This window comes from Penicillium coprophilum (assembly GCF_028826855.1).
Source record: "Penicillium coprophilum strain IBT 35676 chromosome Unknown utg000007l_segment0_segment0, whole genome shotgun sequence".
In the NCBI taxonomy this organism is placed as follows: domain Eukaryota; kingdom Fungi; phylum Ascomycota; class Eurotiomycetes; order Eurotiales; family Aspergillaceae; genus Penicillium; species Penicillium coprophilum.
Window position 1 is genome coordinate 384,044 of NW_026622726.1, and position 22,019 is coordinate 406,062.

A 22,019-nucleotide genomic window follows, 5' to 3' on the forward strand; every position below is an offset into this window, starting at 1 on the left:
TCCGTAGGCAAGCATATGCGTATTGATTGTTCTGGAATATGAACAGAATCGATATATAAGACCTATTCAAGCTACATTGTAGATCTATAGTTGAGTCTAGGTGTACAGTTGATGGTTATAGGTGGAAATCTTTGCATAGCCGATTACCCCGAAAAAAGAGCTCACGTGAATTCCACATCTAACCCCACGCGGAGTTCACTGCTCCCTTTTATAACATCAGCATGGACTGAAGAACAACACCCACTCGCTCTATGGGATAGCGTATCTCACCCTCGCGACTAAGACTTAGCCACAATGCTCATATGTTGTGTTGATAAAGTCAAGATCAAGGCCCCCAAGGGTTGCTTAGGGCTGCAACTATAGAGATGATGCTCCCACACTTGTCGCACCCCAGATGTCGCCTCCGACTAAGATCCATTGTGCATGTCGCATCAAAAGTTTCAGCTACACCTTCGAGATCAACAAACATTAATGCCCTACCCTTAAGACGAGACCTGCACACTGCCCTCTTTTTCCCGGGTTCGTGCCGACCCCAATCCTGATTTACCTCCGAGGCTCAAAAGACCGCTAATACACAACAGGGCATGGAGTCCAAAGGGTTGGCATGGCCAACGCCTGGATAGAAAGTTTCCCTCATACCGCGGCTAAGGTTTTGGACGAGATGGATAGCACCCTCGGCTTCAAACTATCCAGTATCATATCCGATGGCCCCAACTCGAAGCTCAACAAGACAGAAAATTCGCAGCCTGCAGTTATGGCAATATCAGTTCTGATACTTCGTGTTCTGGAGCAGGAGTTCGGATTTGACACTAAATCTCGGGTCGATGTTACGCTTGGACATAGCCTCGGGGAATTCTCCGCATTGGTTGCCGGAGGCTATCTTGAATTCGGGGACGCTTTACAATTAGTTCGTGGTCGAGCTGAAATGATGGCCCAGTGTACGCGCCACTTGACCAAACAATCAGGTGAAACATATGGCATGGTTGCACTTCTCTGTGAACCCGAGCACCTGGAGGGTCTGCTTCGAACTGTTCAGGAATTCATTGGCCTCGAATCACCAGGTATTGAAATCGATAGGGACAATCGGGTCCCACCAATTCAACAAGTGGCGGTCGCAAACATCAACTCGAAAAATCAAATCGTGCTAAGCGGTAGTCTTGACCGAATCAAAATCCTTCTGGTTCAAATGCGCCAATTTGGAGGTCACGACCCACGGGCTGTCAGACTTAAAAGTGACAGCCCGTTTCATAGCCCTGCTATGGCGCTAGCTGCGGATTATATGAGAGATGCTGTCGAAAAAATCAACATCACATTCCCGGCATCAATTCCATGCATATCAAATGTTTCCGCCTTGCCCTTCCAGTCCAAGGAAGATATCAAAGATCTACTTTCAAGACAGTGCACTGATACAGTGAGATGGTGGGATAGCATCCGCTACCTTCATCAGGAGCGAGGTGTGAGGCGTTGGATCGGAATTGGACCAGGAAAGGTCGGCAGGAATCTGGTTGGCAAAGAGGTTGGGAGAGTTGACACCAAAGGTGGCGGCGTATGGGCTGTTTGCGACCCTCGTGAAATGTCAGAGATCATGGTTGCCCTGGAGCAGACTGAGGTCGAAACTGAGGATCCCAACCCGAACTAGCATGATGACCATTCAATCATATTTTTAATGTCTGTTGTTTTAAAATCAAAATTGTCATGATTTTTACACCATACAAGCTGGAAGCCCATAGTTTTATTGGCTAAAGAAATATAGCTATTGTCCGAGCAGTCTGGTGCGAATGTGCTGTCCAATACGAATATAAGTTAGGGAAACTGGTCGACTTAGGTTTTATCTGTATCCTCAATGCTGTCATTGGCACTCTCCTTACAGAGAAATACCTGGAGCCCACAAATCCCCAATACGTTTAACATCCGCAAGGAACTTTAGGTTAGAGATTGGCTGGCAAGCTGACAAAGAAGAAGCCGTGTTCCCAGGAATCGGTACGTGGTCATCAGGGGAATAGAATGGATTCTGCAAAAGCTGAATATACGCACTCTGTAAAGCGCGGAATGCCTGTATTCAGTGGTTAGATTAGAGGCTTTTCAAGAGATGAACCATTCGCCGAGCGTAGAGGAAGAACATACCGGCTTAACGTCGGAATCTCTCAGACCATTGATCGCAGCACCTGCTTGCTTTCCAGCACTGGCCTCTTCTTGGCCGAATAAATCCACAATGATCAATAGTTTTACTCCCGTGGTTGTCAACCATCCATAAGCTGCAAGCCGTTCGTCAATTGCATGTAACAAGCCTAGGTCTTGATCAATGGATGTTTGTTTGCAGCGGATGTCGAAGATGTCGAGGCAGGAGTTCAGTAGGAAGGAGAATTCGATAGTTGAATCTGAATACGGGGGAAATAGGGAGATGTGAAGAGGATTATCCTGCAATGGAGTTAGTATGAGCAATTTCGGAACGACAAGCTGACATAGTGATACATACTGCCTTCCCAATCACGCCAATGCAGGCAATTTTGGGACCCGACATCACTGAGATAGCTCTTGAAGCAACGATTTATCCGAAATGGGCGCAATCACTTGAGCTCTTGTAGTCTAGGGACTGATTCCCTTGTCTCGACACTGTGATCGGGTGAAATATCTAATCTGGGTAGGTATTATCGCTCCATATCACTTGCACAGTGCTCTAAGATCGAGCAGCCCTTTCAAAGGACGGGGTTGCAATCAAGTGTAAACAGTAGTGGAGTGGTCGTCTCCAATCCCCCGCGGCCTAACGTATGGAGGAGACGCGTTCAGGCATCCAGGCAGCAAAAGGCGCTTAGAGCCAATGACCACACAGGCAATTGGATTTACGAGCATCTCACCGCTTTTACCATACCACGTTCTGTGACCGAGAAATACAGCCACTGAGCCAATAAACTGTGAGGCAATAGCTTACATCATCTCTCTCAAACCGTCCGTGTACATCATCTTCTTCCACTTTGGAATCGGAACCTTTTTGGGGTTCTCCTTGTCTTGCAGTTACCCGGAGCCCGCCACCTCTGACCTCTTGTGATTCCTTATTACCTGTCGCCACCGGCCGCGGTAATTACTTTGTCTCTTACACCTCCGGGATCACGACCTATTATTCTAGTTATTCCTCCTCCACCGGAGAGACTTTTCTCAAGATGCTTCCGATGGCGAGGCCCGCCATCTCTGGCGCCCTGTCCGGTAGGGATCTTCTTCACCTCGATGGTAATATCAATTCACTAATAGAAAACAGCTGCGCGACCCCGTTTCGTTGCTGCTCTTCCCCGTGCCCAACCCTTGGCGGCCCTCTCGACTTCGTCAATCAAATCAGCGACAGCAGTCGAGCGTCAACCTTCAGCGGGCGCCCAGCAATTGACCGCGTCAGGCAAGGTTCGCCGCGAGGTGCCTCTGCCCAGTCAGGAGAAGAAGGAGGGTGCTATGCAATATGCCTTGTTCGTTCGCCCTCTATGACTTTCATCTTGCATGCGCCTTGAACTTCCGCTGACCTTATATTTCCCAGGACCACCCTTGATCAGGTTGCCAATTGGGCTCGTCAAAGCTCTTTGTGGCCCATGACCTTCGGTCTTGCATGCTGCGCCGTAGAGATGATGCATCTTTCCACTCCCCGTTACGATCAGGATCGTCTTGGAATCATTTTCCGTGCTTCTCCGCGTCAGTCCGATGTTATGATTGTGGCCGGTACATTGACGAACAAGATGGCCCCTGCTCTCCGCCAGGTTTATGATCAAATGCCCGACCCCCGGTGGGTTATCAGTATGGGCAGTTGTGCCAACGGTGGTGGCTACTACCACTACAGTTACTCAGTCGTTCGCGGCTGTGATCGGGTTGTGCCGGTTGATATCTACGTGCCTGGATGTAAGCATTTCCTCTCCCCTCACGCTTGTGCTGTTGCAATTGATTAACAAAACCAAAGGCCCACCCACTTCCGAGGCATTGATGTACGGTATCTTCCAGCTGCAGAAGAAGATGAGACACACCAGAATCACACGCATGTGGTACCGCCGTTAATCTATAAAACCAATGATATGGTGGACTGTTTTGTTTTTTGCCTCTTCGGTCACAGTGCATGGTAAACTTAAGTGATTCAACCTGACCGCCGTGGAGTTTTGTGTCTTTTTTTACTTTGTATATCAATATCAAGCTTCAAGGTCTGATATTTTGTTTTTACTCTCACTTTGATTGGTCTGTTCCTTTTTTTTTGCCTGTCAGAATATCCATTCAAAAGAATTGAGATAAATGTCTCATATACTGGTTTCAATAAACCTACACATGTCCCTCTGTATCCTACCTGCCAAGAAGACCTCAGGTTTGCGATACGATGATCCAACAAGACATCTCACGACATTGGATGTTTCTGGTATATGCTGTAAGATCCAATGTTACAAATGAAACAATTGGTTTGCACATTCAGAGATGTTTTACGGCCTATATCTAAGTACTAAGATGGGAAGAAGAATCTATCAAAAAAGACACCTCAACCTTGAAGAAGACTTACTAAAGCTACATAAGCGGCCAGCTGTTTTTGTAATAGTTGGTTTGATAAATCAAATTACTTCCGAATCCGAATGTAATTTCAAGTATCCTTCGTCTTATACTTCTTGTACCTTGTCGCATGACACACCAACAAGTACTTAGCGAAGAAATCTTCGGCAAAGTCATCAAACGGCTCATACTCAGCACCAAGCTGATAAGCTGCTGCAATTCCGGAGATACATGCAATCTCGTGCATATTCTGGGCAGAATGTGAGCCTCGTTGATTATAACGGGAACGAACAACTCACCACCATCGTCCAACTCCCAGCGTACAATGTTCGGTTGGTACCGTTAATGAACATCATTCCTGGAACAACTCGAAGATAGTGTTGCCACCTATGACCGAACTGGTGCCACCATTTGCGACTAGAAATTGTCAAAACATGTCATGTGTAGTGATTTGGGAAGAGCCAGTTGAACATACGATATAACTTTCGATGGATCAATGTCGTTCCATGTCCAGAGATCCTTTTCTTGGTCATTCTGATAAAAGGAGCATCAGTCAAAGCCCTTTAGGTTTTTGCAGGAGTATTAACATACCAAGAAGATTGTCTGAAAGACATGCTGGTCTTGCGGTAGTGGCGCTTTGTTCTCGCCTAGGTTTTCACGAAATTGGTGTTGGTAATGGCTACAGTTAAACCCCATTTCAATCTTGCCCGGGTCAGATGCGTAGGAGCGTGTGAAGTACATTGGGCGGAACCCTAGCCAGCCATCCTTCTGGCTCACAGGCTGCTGCTCGGCAAACGCTATTTGCTCTTTTCGTGTTTCAGAAGATGGCTCTGCCGATAGCTCTGGGTCATATTGCATCTCAAAGATTTTTTGGAAATATGCTGAGTCCGAGTGAGTTATGGTGATGTCGTTATAGAACTTGACGCCACCCAAAACATATTTCTCACGCCATGTAGCGTGGTGATCCAGTAATCTCTTTGCTTCATCTGCAGGGCAACACATGACCAAGTCATCGAACTTCTCAATCGATGGATTCCCTTTTGCTTGGCCATCATCGTACTCTTGCAGTTGGAGCACAACTCCTTGCTTTCCGCGCTCGAGGATGCTTGAGCGACAATTGAGCCGAATATCAACTCCCTTCTTGCGCAGATCTGATGTCCAGTCACGATAAAAGTTGCTTAGATTTGGGAATGTATACATAGTAGGAAGATTGGGCAAGAGTGTATCCGGATCATACTCCCAGAGCTTCATCTGGGGGTCGTTGAAGAGTCGTTCTAGCAGAACACTCGACACATTGGGGGTTTGGTTCCCCGTGCCCAAGAACAAAGCTAGAAGAGGCAAGACCATCTTGTTGCTGAAGTCACTGCTAAAGCGAAATAGTCGTAAGATTATCTTGACTGGCATGATACCCAGAACAGGCATCAAGTATTTGATGCAAGAAAGGACTCGCGAAAGCTTCTTGATCTCTGATGAATGTTCGTCGACTAGGTGACTGGGAAAGACATTGGTCCAAAAGTCTTTTCCCTTTCCGAAGGCCACTTGAAGCTTCACCGGCTGAGGCTCGTAGCCATATCGACGAAAGAATTGAAACGTATGCCGGAAAATCTGTGACCCCCTTGAACGCCATCATTCAACCAACTGGCACCATGTGTTGACTCATCTATATCAATAGAAGTCGCTTGACCACCAGTGTAGCTCTCTGTGTCGATAAGAGTGACTGCAAATTCCGGATGTTTAGCTAGAGTAGAAGCGCATGACATTCCGGCAGCACCCGCGCCTATAATGGCGACTCTCTTCTTTGGGGCCATGTTTGAGGTGCTTGATTCGATGTCAAGAGGATAATTCCAAGGACATGGTCACAGATTCACCCCTTGGAATGATCACTACAGTGATGTCAGATATAGATATGTCTGATCAACGATGGGCCAATCATAGGGGAGGATTTCCCGATCGGAAGCCCTAGGGAGAAGCCAATTCCAGAGTTTCATATAATATACAACATATTTTGTAGACTAAGTTGATCAATCTCTAGTTGTGTCTTTTGTGTGTTCATCCATAGGGCTTGTTCGGCAATAGTGCCCACAAAAGCTTACCAGACGCAGCTCATCAATTCCACGGTAGTTGCATGGATCGTGTTATTGTTAGTTTCTTTCCATCTGTTTCCACTGAGCTGCTCATAATTTATGATCATTCGTACTCATAGCAAGTTCCAAAAGTACAGACACTGGTATGCTATAACCTGAATGCAATAAAGAATATAGGTATGACATTATACTGCGAAGCCACCAGTGTTTGAATATATCGGCTCCTCGGCCGTATCAAAAGTTTCATTCTATGAAACCCTGTGGAGTTGTGACAATAATACCCAAAGAGTATATGGTTCGGCACTAGCTGATCATACGGACGGGGACGAGCAAGGACCTCCGCCGCAGAAAGCCCTTCGTCAACCGTCTGCATAATTCTGGATAGTAGTTGCGGTAATCCGGCTTTCTCACGCTTCGTCACTGCGAAAAAGTAGCCTTAAATTAGGACTGGTCATAATGGTGCGTGTGATAGATGACGATGGCTGCTTTCTAGGTCGAATGTGGTTGGAGGGTGAGGGACATTACCAAAGGAGTCAGAAAAGCCGGTAATGGAGAAGTCTGAGATACGAGTATCAGCAGTATCAGCCCGATATAGAGTAGAGAGAACTATTCAGAGGCCTGTTATCCGTCTAGTTGTTCATTATGGTTCCCGTTTCTGGAACCGTCAACTGGCTTCCACAGAGTAAATTAATCGTAGCGGGTGGTGAGGGAGATAGTCAACCCTCGATGATCAGCTGGAGCCATGTGGGATGGTCAAGTTCTGTGGAAATCCGAGATCTTCCCACGCATTATATCTACGGTGAACTGCTTCAGCATTTTTTGGAAGGTATTGATGTGGCTCTTTGATAACAAAAGAATGATAGCTAGACATATATTGTGATTAAACAACCTGATCCACTCGACCACGCTGCTTTGCAATCCTCATTTTTCACATATCCTCCCACATGAAACTGACAGCTCTATACAAACTTACACTGTCATCCAAAAATTATATCCTTTTCGCGCACATTAGCCTTGCGGCTTTCATCCTTATTACTCATACGAAGGGTTGACATTCAATCCGTTCATTTTTATGGCATGAGACAATATAAACCCAATTCAACTGAACTTCGTCTAATTCTTGATAAGATAGCTCTCGGGACCAGTCATTGGCCCGAGTTGTTTTGTATATATGGAAGATCGGCGTGGTATACAAGCCAAAACTCGGTGATATCTTGAAAATCTCTAACTACTTCAGGAAGGTTACATCGACAAGGAACCTTCAAGCCTGGCTAGAAAAAGAAGTCAGCTAAGATTTGTACCCCTGAGCGACTTGATAGGAGAAATCCCATTAAAAGCTTATTGCTTGAGGCAGGAACTTAGAAAGCTTAAATTCAAGACTAATTACCCTAAACGAGAATTTTTGAGATGACCAGGTACAGCCCAAAGCTATAGAATATGTACTTCACATTGTTTGTCGTTTTTGCGGGCATATTTATAAATCTCCGAGAGAAGACGGAACAAGAACGAGATCTCTATATTGGTCTACATGCTCAGGCTCATGTTTCATCTTCGGTGAGAGTATTTACAAGCTAAATAAATATTAATAATAGCAAACTGGAGCCCAAGTCTGCTAGTGTCTCTGCGATAAGCTTAAGTAAAAAGGTTTTCTCAGGTATTTGATAATAGATATCACCAAGCGGACCAAGATAAGTCAAAACAAAAGTCTTGGCTAAGTATGCGCAAGGTGGATTTGCAAATCTGAATTCTCTGTGCGATTTATAGTAAAGAGTACCAGGGAAAAGGCTGGCTTAGTGAACTGCATAAAAAGAGACTAGTTGGGCGAGGCAGGGAGTGCCATGGTACGGACAGGTCGTTCTCAAAGCGGATTCGCAGCTTTTTACGGCTAAAAAGACAGTTAACGTTCTAGAAGCATCCTTGTTTGAGCCAAAATTTGTCTCTTGAAAGGCAACCACTGGGTCGAAGACCAAAATTCACTCCGGTGAAAGTTTGGTATGTATGCCAAGCACTCAACACTATATCCGGATGTGCGGGCTTGGCAAGATTATCTGCATAGTTTACGCCTCGTAGGATGCGGAATGCACGGACGGGTAGATCTGAAATTTGTTAGCGTATTCCTGCGAAACGTTAAATCTACAATTTTCCAAAAGAACTGGTGGTTTTGAGGGTTCGTAAAATCCCGAGTCGTCAATTGGAATTCTGAGGCCACACATGACTCGATAACATTTGCCTCCCATTTAAGCGTATTTTTCCCCCCAAAGTTTGGGTCCGCGGAGGGCCCGAGGGTAGCCGTGCCAAGCGCACCGATAGCACTGCCAAGCGTGCCAACACCGCCACCCAGTGTTGGTGTACTTGGCACCCCTAAGTCCCGAGGTCGGGCTTTGAACCTAGAAGCGGCAACAATTAGCGTTTATGAGACGGTATCAATTGCTATAGAGATAAAAGGTTTATCAATTTCTATCATGCATATAAGAAGACTTAATCTCTACGATTGTAGATCCTCTGAGATAATGGCTTTAGTTGTCCAAGGGTCCACCTGGGTGGTTGTATATAGAGTTTTGTACACGGGCTACGGGATGCAGCCCTCCAGGCCGTGGGCGGCCCTCCGTATGGCCGGGAGCCTCGGGACTATATAGGACTTTGTAAGCGGGCCTGATCTCTCAGGGCTTGGGATACGAACACATCAATGTGTTTGAATCTGTGGAGAAACATATTGCGGGGGACAAATGAGAAAGCATAAGACTTACAAGAGATAGACAAGTCAAAAGCTCCGGCCGGCCCCGAAGTGTACCGTGACAGTTTGCCTCCACCATGGGGAAAAACTGTTACGTTAAAACAAAACAATCATGGCCCGGGGGTCGTTGAACGTGGCATACCCCACATGTAGAATCTTAGTCACTAGGCCTCTCCAGGATTTCGGTCTCCACAAGGGGCGAAAGAGAAAGAGAGGGGAGAGAGACTGTGGTAAATTATGGTAAAATTAGACCCCAGGATTCGCTTAAAAAAATGTGCGTTGGGGGATATAATCCGTGGCTTGCCCTCGGAGTCTGATCATTTCTTCTCTCTTTTGTGTTGTACTTCTCTCCGGCTTACATCAAGATGGGTCACCCCGATGAGATCAACACTGTCGAGTCACAGCCTACATACATTGACAACTCGGGAGATTTCAAAGAAGATGGTCAGGATGAGCCCGTTGGCCTCAAGAGAGAGCTCAAGGCTCGCCACATTTCTATGATTGCCATTGGTGGTGCCATTGGTACTGGATTGGTTGTTGGTACTGGCAGCGCTTTGACGTGAGTTTTCTGCTGATCGTTTTGAGAAACACTACTGACTGAGACCTTTTAGAGCCGGAGTATGTTACTGCATTCGCCCTCATCTTTCCTGTCAACTAGAACTAACCATGCCTAGCCTGGATCTTTGCTTATTGCTTACTGCTTCATGGGTTTCGTCGTTTGGACGGTCATGTGTGGACTGGGTGAAATGGCTGCTTGGCTACCATTGTCCTCCGGTTTCACTGGTTACGCTGGCCGTTTCTGTGACCCTGCTCTCGGATTCACCCTCGGATGGTGGTGAGTAAACTCTTCGATCTAATGTGGGGGAAAAAAAACCTAACCATCTCGCAAGCTACTATCTCAAATATATCATTCTACCACCCACGCAACTCACCGCTGCAGCTCTAGTCATTACCTTTTGGCCGAAGACTTCAGCAGAGAATGTCAATCCTGGTGTTTGGATTGCCATCTTTATGGTGGCAATCATCACGATCAACTACTTTGGCGTGAAGATTTTCGGTGAATTGGAGTTTTGGCTCTCGTCTTTCAAGGTGATTGTCATCCTGGGACTCATTTTGTGCTCTTTCATCTTCGCACTAGGCGGCGGTCCCGACCACGACAGAAGAGGTTTCCGCTACTGGAGTGAGCCCGGCGCCTTCGCCACGAAATATGTCGATGGTAGCCTTGGAAAATTCCTTGCCTTTTGGTCGACAATGGTGCAGGCCACCTTTGCATTCCTCGGTATGAACATTCTACGCTTCAAATTTCCCCTTTCACTTTCTAATATTTCTTTTTTTTTTTAAACAGGCACCGAATTGATTGGCGTGACTGTCGGAGAGGCCCAGAACCCCCGGAAGACCATCCCCAAAGCCATCAAGCTCACTTTCTGGCGAATTATCGTCTTCTACATTCTCAGCGTGCTCTTCCTCGGCATGCTGGTCCCATACAATTCCCCAGATCTGGTTTTCGCCACTAAGGCTAAGAGCTCTGCTGCTGCCTCACCTTTTGTGGTGGCAATGAAGCAAGTCGCTGCTCTTCCTCACATCATCAACGGATGTATCCTGGTGTTTGTCTTCTCTGCGGCTAACTCTGATCTGTACATTGCCACTCGAACTCTGTACGGTCTTGCCCGTGAGAAGAAGGCCCCTCAAATCTTCGCTCGCACTAACCGAGCTGGCGTCCCAATTTATGCTCTGGCACTCTCGGCTTCTTTCTGCTTGCTCGCCTTTATGAGTGTCTCCAATGGCTCCAAGGAGGTCTTTGGATATTTTACCGATATGGTCTCAATCTTCGGATGTATGTTTCCTTCTTTCAACTCCCCTAAAAATGACTTGAAGTTTTCCCGTATTCTGACTTGATACCACAGTGTTGACATGGATCTCCCTCTTGATCACTCACATCTTCTTCGTTCGCGCCCGACGTGCACAGGGCGTTGACCAGACAACACTGGCCTATAAAGCTCCACTGGGAATCATCGGTTCCTGCGTTGCGCTCTTTTTCTGCATCTTGGTGGTCTTCACTCGCAGCTTCGGTGTGTTTATTCACAACCCGAAAACCTACGGCAATTTCGACTACAAGACCTTTATCACTTCTTACATCGGTATTCCCCTTTATGTGATTGCATTTGCTGGGTGGAAGATCTGGAACCGGACCGAATTTGTCAAGCCCCACAATGCTGATATCTGGACCGGAAAGGCTGAAATTGACCGCGAAGAGGCCGAGTATGTGGCTCAGCTGCTCATCGACAACCAGAACTTGTCTGGTTGGAAGAAAATCTACGCCAAAGGTCTGGCGTGGCTTTTCTAGTCTTGATAAGAGTTTATGATGGATGGAAAATTCGACGTTTATTGAAATTGTTTAGTTGCGGGACTCATCACGGTCAATTTAAGGTTCCAACTTCCCGGACTTTACCCTACAGGCGTTTTTAGTCTTCTTTGCATGCGTTTGTATATCTAGGACACCAGGATTACTGTACATACTCAATCACGCAATAATGAAGCCATAAGTTACTATATACGAACCTCGGAATCATCGCTAGATCTCTAATTCCCTTATTATTTACCCCCTATGTCTCACCTCTACCTAGCCAGTCTAAGGAAATGTGTCGTAACTTTTGACCATCTGAATCGCCTTGTAGCCCGGGCTGAAATCTCTAACTAGTTACCCTAAATCTTTGAAACTCTTCACTATCCTCAGTAAAGCCCTACTAAATCGTATGTAACCAGAAAGTAGCAAGGGGTATTATACACATAAAAACTGAGAGGGAACCCAGCTCATCTGGCATTTACTTCGTCCTTGGTCATGTGAATACGTTCATACATTCAATATATATGTACACCATCTTCCAATGCTTGATTGACGCCTGAGGTGTCCACGGTTCAGTACCGCTCTGTCTGCACATGTCTTGCTCGTTCGCCTATGTATTATCTCCCTGAATCCCTGGTTCAGGATTTCCTTAGTAGAAGACACAGACTATTGATAGACCTATACATGAAAGTTGACCACGGGAAGAGCCGTCCACGGGGGGTGGAGTGGACCATCAGTATAATTACTAATGCAAGAATTTGTGTGGTGGTGCGGTGACAAGTTAATCCGTGCCCGGCCATCGCACCTCCGGAGTTACCTTGACGGCTCAATCTAAAGGCTTGCTACGGACTCTTGACGGATTTCAAGGATTTCAGGCAGTAAGTCAAATAACTGGGGGGCACAGAGCTGATGCTGGCTCTTACAACCTCATAGACTTCGTGTGTCAATGGGCTGATATTAAATCATAGGTCAGAGTCTTCTCACCATGGCTCGCGGTATCGTCAATGCCGCCAAGTCGGCATCCAATGTCGTCTCTATCAATCAGGTAGGTCATATTGACAGGAATGAGGGGACCAAACTGTATTGCCTGTGCGCTGAGTGCTGATCCTCTTTGCGCTCTAGAAATACACAGTCCAGTCCACCGGCATCTGGGAGCGCATTCGTCGCCTTCTCGCGGTCGACCCCAACCGCTCCACGGGTGTCCCTCTGAACTCTCAATTCCGTATTCCCACCCCGGGCTCTGTGCCCCCTCTTGCCTATGATGACCCCGTTACCATCCCCGCGGGCGATATTGCCGACAACCCCTACTGGAAGCGGGACGTCCGGAGGAGCTACGCTCAGCTGAGCACCGTGGGCCAGGCCGACGCTGTTGCTCTCCTCACAGTCGGAAGCCAGGCGGCTCCTAAGGATGACGTTCTCAAAATTGGACAGGCTGGAGAGCAGCAATTGATCGCTGTCAAGGAGCAGGGCGGAGAACGCGGCCTAGCGGCTCTCTTTGAGCAAGATAAGAAGAGCATTCAGGGTGTGTTGGGTGCCAATGGCTTGCCCCCCAATCCCTGCAACATCAATACTGCCGCGAAGCCTTCACAATCTAAGTACCAGATTGATACAGAGAACGGCTACCCCGAGAAGTATGCATATCCAAATTCCCGTGCTATTGATCCAAACTAATTGTTGTTACACAGATATACCTGCCGCACCTTTGTTTGATTAGACCAGCACATTCTGCAAGGAAATACATTTTCATTTTAGTCTCCATGACCTTCCAGAGGCAATCACAAGCTCAGCAAGTAGTAGCTATAAACGAATACCCGAGGTGCCCACTGGATATTTTTTTTTCACAATCGGCATCAATCAATATCCCTTATGCCCAAATCACCTGCTTATGACCGTTAGGTGGTAGAAAAGACTATCTTGTACTCTGTAATCAGGCTTGAATTCGACCCAGCTTTTTGTCCCTTTTGTCCCCGCAATGGAAATCCCCGGATGGTGCAATCAAGTTTTGGGGCTAGATGCAGGACCGAAATAGAAAGGTGAAATTGAAACTAGCCCCTTTGGTATATATTGCACCGTATGTTTCATATACTGCCAGCCTCCAAGCTTGCTCCTTGATCTACGTCCATGCCCGGATCTGGCATGGATGGTGTCGATGGTACCTTGGCGGTGAACAAATCATACAGCGCGGTATTTTCTAGACGATCGAAGCTAGTTCCAAAAGCGAGGTTCATTTACCTAATGAGAAGAATTCTGGAATGTAAATTAGATGGCGTGTTGATCTATAGTGCGCCTTGATTGCCAACCAGGATTGCCAACCAAGATTATGTATCAACCAAGATTTCCAACCGGGATATTTAAATTAATTCCAGGCTCCAGTGCTTATAGCTCATCTTGTTCACTTATGGAAGATCTTGATTTTCCCCAATACTTCAAAATCTTGACCCATGCGAGTTGACGTCATGGCCCTCCGCATCCAACAGTCTCTCACGAATCATGACGACGTCACCTTCAAACCAAGGTTGCATGAATGCCTCAGTACTTAAAGTACTTGGACTCTTCTGTCCTTTTTTTCTCTCTTTACACTCACTCATAACTTCAAAATGACTACCTTGCATTGTGAGTATCTTCATCCCCGGAGTACCATATGAAAACTAACAACATAGACCTTCCCCCGTCAAGCCCTCCGCCATTGCGCTGGGTACAATTTTCACCCACACTGCCTCCCTAGGTATCTTGGCCCCCGTCTTCGGTGATACCTACCACCGCGCCCAAGCCGCCAACTCCAAGGAGGAATTCATCAAGTCGAAGGAGGCCGCCGGCGCAGCCGCAGCCTGGGGAAGCTCCCTCGCTGGAAGTGCCGTTCAGACCTACGGTGTCGCTGCACTTATCAATGCCACCGGAACACTGAGTTACAAGGGTGCTGCATACTTGGGTACACTTATCTTCTTCGCCAGCTCAGCCCCAGGAGTACGTTTCACAAACCCACTTTCAATGCCCAAGCAAATTTCTAACACAAATATACACAGGTTGTGAGCCAGGTCTTCTCCGAGAAGCGACCCCTTGACACTATCGCTGTTGGTGCTGTCGCGAGAGTGTTCGAGACTGTTGGACTCAGTTTGTTCCTCACATGGTGGGGAACACGCACTCACCCCTTCGACTAAAGGATATGAGATTGTGAGATGAAACACGCAAGATTTTCTAGCCGGCTATGATCGGATATGTTCAAGCTTGCGCTTAAATGGTTAATGGATGTAAATGTACACGAATATGACACCGATGTGTTCCAATTGTCTTTTTACTTCACGTAGCATGTGGTCTTGATCATGTGTGTCCTATCTCTAGGTTTTGTATCAAAGTAACATTAGTGCATGAGAGACCAGTGTCTAATAGTCTCGTCTTCTAGTATATGGTACATAGTTCCATATTTCAAGGTTATCGAGCAATTAGGTAAAATGAACCCACATGGATCGTCCAGTCCCAGACGATAAAAAGTCCCCACGTAAGCTTAGTATTGTATATTGCCATATATAGTAACATATAGTAACATAACATATATTAGAAGTTATTCTCAACTTATAACGCTCTGCCCTACCATAAGAACAGGGTATCGATCTACATTCGCACGGGCCCAAGCTTGTCTTGGCTTGTCTATATAACGTTCAGGGTTATCCAAGGCACTTGATAGATGTCAGATATAGACTTGTACCAAATAATAAGAGAAATCTTTACAATTCTCTCCATTGGATTTTCGACTCTTACATTTGAGCCATCTAATAGACACATCGCCACCCAGCCAATCATGTGATTATTCTGGGTCGAACTTGCGATAAGCTACAGATCCCCCACTAAAAACTTTCTCCGATTAACAATCCACAAACATCAACATTTCACAAATATCCCACAATGATAGATATACCGATGGCAAACCTTCCGGGTCCAGAATTGAGCCCTCCATCCAGTCCAGATGGACTCACAATCAGCGAATCCCTGGCCCCTACGCGCGTACCCAAAGCCGCGATGACCACAGAGGTCTCATTCGATGGACTCCTGAAAGAACCATTGCTATTAAAGGAAGATCTGAAAGATGGATGTGGTGGCCAATTGTGGCCAGCAGGCATGGCACTGGCCAAATACATCCTCAGTCGTCACGCCACCGATCTATCTGATAAAACGATGTGAGTGCTCATTCAGCTGGGCATCTGTTCCTCCTTTCGTCCTAATCCAATATACAATAGCGTGGAACTCGGAGCCGGAGGTGGCCTGGTTGGGCTCGCAATGGCACGCGGGTGTCATTTCCAACAGCCGATTTATATCACCGACCAAGAACCTATGTTTTCCCTAATGAAGTCCAACATTCAATTAAACAATCTCGGCTCGAAAGCGACTGCTGCGATACTAAATTGGGGAGAACCGATCCCAAATCAGATTCCTTCGAAACCAGATGTCATCATCGCTGCGGACTGCGTCTATTTTGAGCCGGCATTCCCTCTCTTGATCACTACGCTCCAGGACCTCCTGGGACCCGACTCGGTCTGTTACTTTTGTTACAAGCGTCGCAGACGTGCCGACATGCGGTTCATGAAGATGGCGAAAAAGGCTTTCGAAATGGAGCCGGTCCTTGATGATCCTGGTGCTGATGCGTATAATAGAGAGAGCATATTCCTCTACACGATACGTGCCAAACGCCTTGATCAGAAAAAATGAACCCAAGATGATGATATGTGCAATGCTAGAAAATAGATTTTATGTAGTAGAAATATGACTCCTGAATAGTACATACTGGCCCTTTAAACTTCACCTATCACAATTTGAGATTGTCTCCTCTGTTTTTGGCGCCCTCACGGACAGAGCCACCGTCGATATTGGTCATACGACCCTCCTTGTCAATGACCTTGACTCCTCCCTTCTTCAGGTCTGAAATCATCTGCTGCTTCTCGGCCGCCTTGCCGGATTTTTGCTCAGTAGACTTGGATGCATCGGCCTTCTTTTGCGTTTGCTTATTCTGGCGTCTGTTCTTGGCCTTCTGCTCACGGGTCATCTCTTCCTTGGAGATAGACGCGCCAGTCTTAAGGATCACCTCTCCCTTAACTCGGCCACTATCACCGGGTGTGTAGATCTCCTGTGGCGCAAGTCCAACAGGACCACCGGCAGCACCGCCAGCCGTTGGGCGGGCCTCTTCCATCATGATAGTTGGCGCATCGGTAACAACATTGATGCTTGCCTGGGCGATCTTGGGCTTGTAGTGCCAGTTGCATAGCGTATCCAATTGAGAGCTGAGCTCGTTCCAAAGACTGGTGATCTCGGCATGTTCGCGCATCAACTTGCGGTCCTTAGTATCCACAAAGTTGGGATCATTAGCGCGAAGATGATCGGTTTCATACATCTCAGCCAGACCTTGTTCCGCCTTGGTATCAGACAGTTCAAAGCGGGGTTTTCTTCCGGCTTGCTGGCCCTCGGCGCCTGGCCGACGGCGGATGACTTCGTCGAACTCCATGGCGAGAATTCGGCGCTTGATCAGTTCTTCGATATCCTCGGTGGTCTCGTTGGTGTTGACGGGAACGGGTTTTCCAATTCGTTCAAACTCAAGGTCCTCTTCAATGAGAGAATTGATAGGTCGCTCGACAGCTCTGGCTTCACCAGTATACATCCATTCTTTCTTGGCCACATTGGCCGCCTCCAGACGACGAATTTCATCTGCGATTCGTGCCCTCTGCTTCTCATGTGTTGAGCGAGTAGCAGTAGGATCTCCAGATTCGTCAAGATCATTGTCCTCTTCTTCGGCGGAGTCTGCATCGACATCATCGAACAAGTCCCGCCGAACGTCGTCCATAGCGCGTTTGACATCGCTCTCATCGACTGCCGGTGCATCAGGTTGGGTTTTCGGGAGGGCGCGATGTTTCTTGTTGGAGGCTTTGCGGGGTGGAGGAGCGAAGAAATCGGCGTATTTGATATCACTGGTGTTAACCCACGCGGCGGTTTCACCGTCGTCCATGTCCGCGACATCTTCATCATCAGAATCGGAGTCGCCGTTGAGATCGGCATTGCCGAAAGTCGGCCCTTCCTCCTCACTATCATCCATGTCTTCGTCTTCCTGTTCTGTTGGGCGTGAATTCTTTGATTGAGTGCTACTGCGGATGGTCGCAGCATTTCCGGCCACCAACGGGTTCGAATGCCAGTCGAGATCCTCCTCGTCACTGTCTTCCTGCTCGGGTCCTCCTGCGGCATCCTGTCTCTCCAAAGCCTCGGACTGCTTGTTGAAGTCGTCAATGGAGAAGAATCCATCGTTCAGTCCAAATTTATCCTCGACATATTCTTCAGGCTCCCCTTCGGCGGATCCAATTGAGGAATTATCATCGTCCATATCTTCAATGTCTTCCATGTCCTCGTCAGATCCCATGTCGACCTCTTGATCAGACCCTTCGTCAAGATCATCTTCAGCGCCTGAGCCTCCGGAAAAGTCTTCAAGCATGCTCTCGTGGCTGTCGCTGTCGCTTTGTGCACCCTCGGGGTCAGACATATCCTCGAGCTGCTCGGAGTCAGCCGACTCCATGTAGCCGCTATGTTGGGTAATCAAAGTGATATCACGCTCAATCTCGTCGCCAGTCGACTCGAGAATCCGTGTTGCTTGCTCCCATATTTGATTCGAGGTGAAACCGTCCACATAGAGGTTCTTCAATTGGAGCTGGGTGACTGAATCCGATTCGAGGGCTGACCTTTTGCGCTTTTTGTTGAGTTGTCGGCGAGTTGTCTGGGCGTCTACGACAGAGCCAGCGAGGGAGTCGAGGATGTGCTTTGCAGAATCAACGACGGTGGTATGTAAATCGTTCGTGGGACGGAGGAACGCCCATGGCGAGGACAAGGCGGACGACAGAGCCATCTGCTCGGAGGGTTTGGCGGTATTACCCGACACAGACTTGGATTTCGACTGCCCTTTCGCCATTGTGATAAGAGCCTGGCAAATTGTTCGAATACCAAGAGTCTCGAGAAGCCGAAAGCGCGATAGAAAAAATTATCGCCGGGCGGACGGTCAAGAGCCAATCACGTTGCTGGTTGATAAGATAAGGATCGCCAGTATCTCTCCAGCGCTCGATGCTAGGTACAACATCAAATTACCTGCTGCACTCTCTATATTGATTTATCATGGCTTCCTTTTGATGGGGTCACTTCATATGGTAATAAATAAGGTTGAGCCTGTGAACTCAAGCCATTGAAAACCACTCAAATATACTGGATCCAAGGATTATACGTGTGTATAGCACTATATCAATGTTTTCCAATTCTCTATCTTTGCCCTCTTCTAACAAACAACGAGAAGAATATATGTGCTATTACCACAGAGACTGCACAGAAGAAAGCACAGTTTGGATCGATGTACCTTCGAACTGCCTGGGTGAAGAACGCCACCAACTAAGGCGGGCAAATGACGCCAAACGTCTGTCACCATACATTGATAATATCGACGGCAAACGTGAAACAGAGGCAGTCTCGATATGGACATCGAAACCAAAGAAAAAGAAGTGCCATCAGGGCATCCAGCACCTCGTCTGATTGGACATACAGGTTGTCCTTAAAATGACCAACTTGTGGCTACAACAATGCAGTATCGGAAAGAGTTGAACGTGATAGATCAAACACCGCCACCAAAAAAAGTCTAGAACAGAGATGCTCTAGGTGGCTCATAACTATAGATTGTCTATTGCCTCAATATAGGCAAAGCTTGGCAGTAATAGAATGTAAGCAGACATCATTGTGACATTGACGGGCCCAGCTTTGGATATTGGTGGCCATATACCTCTTTCCTTACTTATATGGTGGTTTTCTGCATGGGAATTTGCACCATATTTGCGAATTTACACCCAATTCATCTATATACACCACTCTTGTCCATATTCACGCCCTAAACCTATCAAGATGCCTGTTGGACAGTATATCGAGCGAGAGGCCAGTGGGTCTAAATCCCAATTTGCGCCAGGTGAGTAAGTGTTGATGATCAAATATTAGTATCTAACATAAGATACTTCATCATATAGGCCACAAGATTCCTATTCAACACTTGACAAAACCGGGCCTGCAGTCCGATATGGGAGATCCCAAGCCTGTTTCTACTCATATCCCCACCGAAGATTATGGGTATCAGCTTTACAAAGCCGCTGGAAAGCTCGAAGGAAAGAACGCAATCATCACGGGAGGTGATTCTGGAATTGGCCGGGCTATTGCAATCTTGTATGCGATGGAGGGTGCGTCAAGTCTAATTGTTTACTTGCCAGAAGAGGAGTCGGATGCCCAAGTGACAAAGAAGAGAGTCGAAGAATATGGCCAGCAATGCCACACTCTCGCTATCGACATTCGTAAGAAGGAAAATTGCCAAAAGATCGTCAATATGGCCCTGGAAAAGATGGGTAGCATTGACATTCTTGTGAACAACGCGGCGTTCCAAGACATGCTGAGCGATATCAGCGAGCTCGATGAGTGAGTTGCCCTGTATTGTCAATGTGCCTCGGCCAGTCATCCTACTAATGCACCACAAGATCCCAGTGGGAGAAATCATTTGAAACCAACATTCACTCATTCTTTTACCTTGCCAAGTATTCTCTTGTTCACATGAAGCAAGGAGCTACCATCATCAATTGCGCATCTGTCAATCCTTATATTGGCCGAGGTGATCTCCTGGACTACACCTCGACTAAAGGAGCAATCGTTGCATTTACGCGTGCCTTGTCAAATCAGCAGATAAAGAAAGGCATTCGGGTCAATTGTGTCTGCCCGGGTCCAAGTATGCCCTTCATACCTTTATTCCAAGTCAAATGCTAATGAGACAAGTCTGGACGCCCCTGATTCCCGCAACGATGCAAACCGGTCCCATGGAACAGTTCCATGCAGTGCCAATTGGTCGACCGGGTCAGCCTAGCGAGGTTGCAACATGTTTTGTTTTCCTCGCGAGCCAGGACAGCAGCTATATCTCCGGACAGTGTTTGCATCCCAACGGAGGTATGATGGTCAATGGATAGGGGGAAGCTGCAAGTAATCAATTGCTGTTCCAGTATTTCTTAAATCTGTATAGGTTGGAATCCACAGCATTGAAAACAACCTGACGGTCCCCGACACATGTCGCTAATAATCTACGCCAAACACGTACACCGGGACAAATAACCACCGTAGACGGTGCCATGCATGCAATAACTGGTATCTCAGTGTCGCTTGTCGTGGTTGTGCCTATACACTACCACTGAAGTAAAATTACTTTGCTTCATCATCTTCCTCCTTGGTATCTTTCACACTAGGCGCGTTGGCAACAATCTTTTGGACGGCGTCCACAGTCGCATCTGGGCCACCGGCCTCGCGAAGCAAGACCTTACCCTTCTTATCCACAGCAAAGACACCCCGCGTAGTACCCTTGGGGGACTTCTTGAACCCAATAGCGGCAATAAGGGTGGCTTTGGGGTCACACATAAGAGGATAAGGTAGGTTTTGTCGTGTCTTGAACGTAGTATTCGCCTTAGGGGAGTCGCCTGAAAGACCGTAGATGGAAAGACCAGTAGAAGTCAGGTGGGTGTAGTTGTCACGGAACAAGCAAGCTTGCTTGGTACCTAGATGAAGCGGCGTGAGCGGTCTGCTAGAGTAGGATGGTTGCAAAGTATGCAAAGAACACGGCCCAATCCTCTCAAGAGAAGTAGTGAGCAGGATACAGCGACTTACAGCCAGGTGTTGAGGCTTTGGGGTAAGTAAAGAAAACCACGCCCGACTTGCTCTCCTCGAGGAGCTTCTTCAAAGTTGTTTTTTCACCCTCATTGGTTTCAAACTCGCCACCGAATGTTTCTATGTCGATTATATCATCCACCTCAGGGACATTTGGCGCGGGGCTTTTTTCGGTATCATTATTGGTAATATCTGCAACTTGTTGGGGCTTGGGAGCTTGTTTGGTCTTCTTCTCTGTGACGGGGAGTGGGACTGGCGCCTTGCGTTTCCTGAGTTCGACCATCGTGTGGAGAAAAGAAGAATGGTAGAATAGGAGAAAAGATAAAAGACCCGGATAGAGAGATATGTATTGAATTGAGTTAATTGGACGTTCTGGAACATGTCAGCTGCATATCTGCCCGGTGCAGCTGCCCTGTTGATTAGATAAGCAGGAACCGGGAAAACCCGGTGGCGCTGTGGCAAGTGCTGTGGCGCTCCGATCGCGCCCTGGTCCTGACCCGAAGGGAAAAAAAAGGATTTTCCCCTCAGAAAGGTCGATCGTTAAAATCCACTCTTCTCCATTTTCCTCTGACTTACTCATATTTGCCTCCCAACTTCTTCATAGATTTAGACTTAATTCACTTTCTGCCTTATTCTCTCTCTCAACTTGAATCAGTCTTAC

The 22,019-nt window shown here is 47.2% G+C and overlaps 11 protein-coding genes across 11 annotated transcripts; 7 read left to right on the plus strand and 4 right to left on the minus strand.

Annotated features, from left to right (window-relative positions):
• Positions 1-604: 604 nt before the first annotated feature.
• On the plus strand, positions 605-1,639 carry N7500_010736 (ACP S-malonyltransferase; the record flags this gene model as incomplete). Its single annotated transcript, XM_056681874.1, has 1 exon — positions 605-1,639. The coding sequence occupies one exon, from the start codon at positions 605-607 to the stop codon at positions 1,637-1,639; it is 1,035 nt and encodes a 344-aa protein (XP_056527283.1).
• A 225-nt stretch (positions 1,640-1,864) lies between these two features.
• Positions 1,865-2,521, minus strand: N7500_010737 (uncharacterized protein; the record flags this gene model as incomplete). The annotated part of the gene is made up of 3 exons (XM_056681875.1): positions 1,865-2,053; positions 2,125-2,418; positions 2,477-2,521. 3 exons carry the CDS (start codon positions 2,519-2,521, stop codon positions 1,865-1,867), a joined length of 528 nt encoding a protein of 175 aa, XP_056527284.1.
• A 637-nt stretch (positions 2,522-3,158) lies between these two features.
• On the plus strand, positions 3,159-4,029 carry N7500_010738 (NuoB/complex I 20 kDa subunit family protein; the record flags this gene model as incomplete). The annotated part of the gene is made up of 4 exons (XM_056681876.1): positions 3,159-3,201; positions 3,254-3,452; positions 3,521-3,876; positions 3,935-4,029. The coding sequence occupies 4 exons, from the start codon at positions 3,159-3,161 to the stop codon at positions 4,027-4,029; spliced, it is 693 nt and encodes a 230-aa protein (XP_056527285.1).
• Positions 4,030-4,594: 565 nt separating this feature from the next.
• Positions 4,595-6,311, minus strand: N7500_010739 (putative flavin-containing amine oxidasedehydrogenase; the record flags this gene model as incomplete). The annotated part of the gene is given in 5 exon segments (XM_056681877.1): positions 4,595-4,753; positions 4,803-4,920; positions 4,979-5,037; positions 5,095-6,108; positions 6,126-6,311. 5 exon segments carry the CDS (start codon positions 6,309-6,311, stop codon positions 4,595-4,597), a joined length of 1,536 nt encoding a protein of 511 aa, XP_056527286.1.
• Positions 6,312-9,686: 3,375 nt separating this feature from the next.
• Positions 9,687-11,665, plus strand: N7500_010740 (Amino acid/polyamine transporter I; the record flags this gene model as incomplete). Its single annotated transcript, XM_056681878.1, has 6 exons — positions 9,687-9,880; positions 9,933-9,939; positions 9,996-10,156; positions 10,212-10,600; positions 10,667-11,155; positions 11,226-11,665. 6 exons carry the CDS (start codon positions 9,687-9,689, stop codon positions 11,663-11,665), a joined length of 1,680 nt encoding a protein of 559 aa, XP_056527287.1.
• A 985-nt stretch (positions 11,666-12,650) lies between these two features.
• On the plus strand, positions 12,651-13,336 carry N7500_010741 (uncharacterized protein; the record flags this gene model as incomplete). Its single annotated transcript, XM_056681879.1, has 2 exons — positions 12,651-12,710; positions 12,788-13,336. The coding sequence occupies 2 exons, from the start codon at positions 12,651-12,653 to the stop codon at positions 13,334-13,336; spliced, it is 609 nt and encodes a 202-aa protein (XP_056527288.1).
• Positions 13,337-14,262: 926 nt separating this feature from the next.
• Positions 14,263-14,823, plus strand: N7500_010742 (DUF1761 domain-containing protein; the record flags this gene model as incomplete). Its single annotated transcript, XM_056681880.1, has 3 exons — positions 14,263-14,282; positions 14,326-14,629; positions 14,689-14,823. 3 exons carry the CDS (start codon positions 14,263-14,265, stop codon positions 14,821-14,823), a joined length of 459 nt encoding a protein of 152 aa, XP_056527289.1.
• A 742-nt stretch (positions 14,824-15,565) lies between these two features.
• On the plus strand, positions 15,566-16,366 carry N7500_010743 (uncharacterized protein; the record flags this gene model as incomplete). The annotated part of the gene is made up of 2 exons (XM_056681881.1): positions 15,566-15,837; positions 15,898-16,366. 2 exons carry the CDS (start codon positions 15,566-15,568, stop codon positions 16,364-16,366), a joined length of 741 nt encoding a protein of 246 aa, XP_056527290.1.
• A 97-nt stretch (positions 16,367-16,463) lies between these two features.
• N7500_010744 (rRNA-processing protein MPP10) lies at positions 16,464-18,602 on the minus strand (the record flags this gene model as incomplete). Its single annotated transcript, XM_056681882.1, has 1 exon — positions 16,464-18,602. The coding sequence occupies one exon, from the start codon at positions 18,600-18,602 to the stop codon at positions 16,464-16,466; it is 2,139 nt and encodes a 712-aa protein (XP_056527291.1).
• A 971-nt stretch (positions 18,603-19,573) lies between these two features.
• Positions 19,574-20,670, plus strand: N7500_010745 (oxidoreductase, short-chain dehydrogenase/reductase family; the record flags this gene model as incomplete). The annotated part of the gene is made up of 4 exons (XM_056681883.1): positions 19,574-19,634; positions 19,693-20,131; positions 20,191-20,435; positions 20,483-20,670. 4 exons carry the CDS (start codon positions 19,574-19,576, stop codon positions 20,668-20,670), a joined length of 933 nt encoding a protein of 310 aa, XP_056527292.1.
• A 229-nt stretch (positions 20,671-20,899) lies between these two features.
• N7500_010746 (thioredoxin peroxidase DOT5) lies at positions 20,900-21,728 on the minus strand (the record flags this gene model as incomplete). The annotated part of the gene is made up of 2 exons (XM_056681884.1): positions 20,900-21,249; positions 21,359-21,728. Coding segments are annotated over 2 exons (720 nt in total), but the record flags the coding sequence as incomplete, so codon positions are not given.
• Between the last annotated feature and the right edge of the window lie 291 nt (positions 21,729-22,019).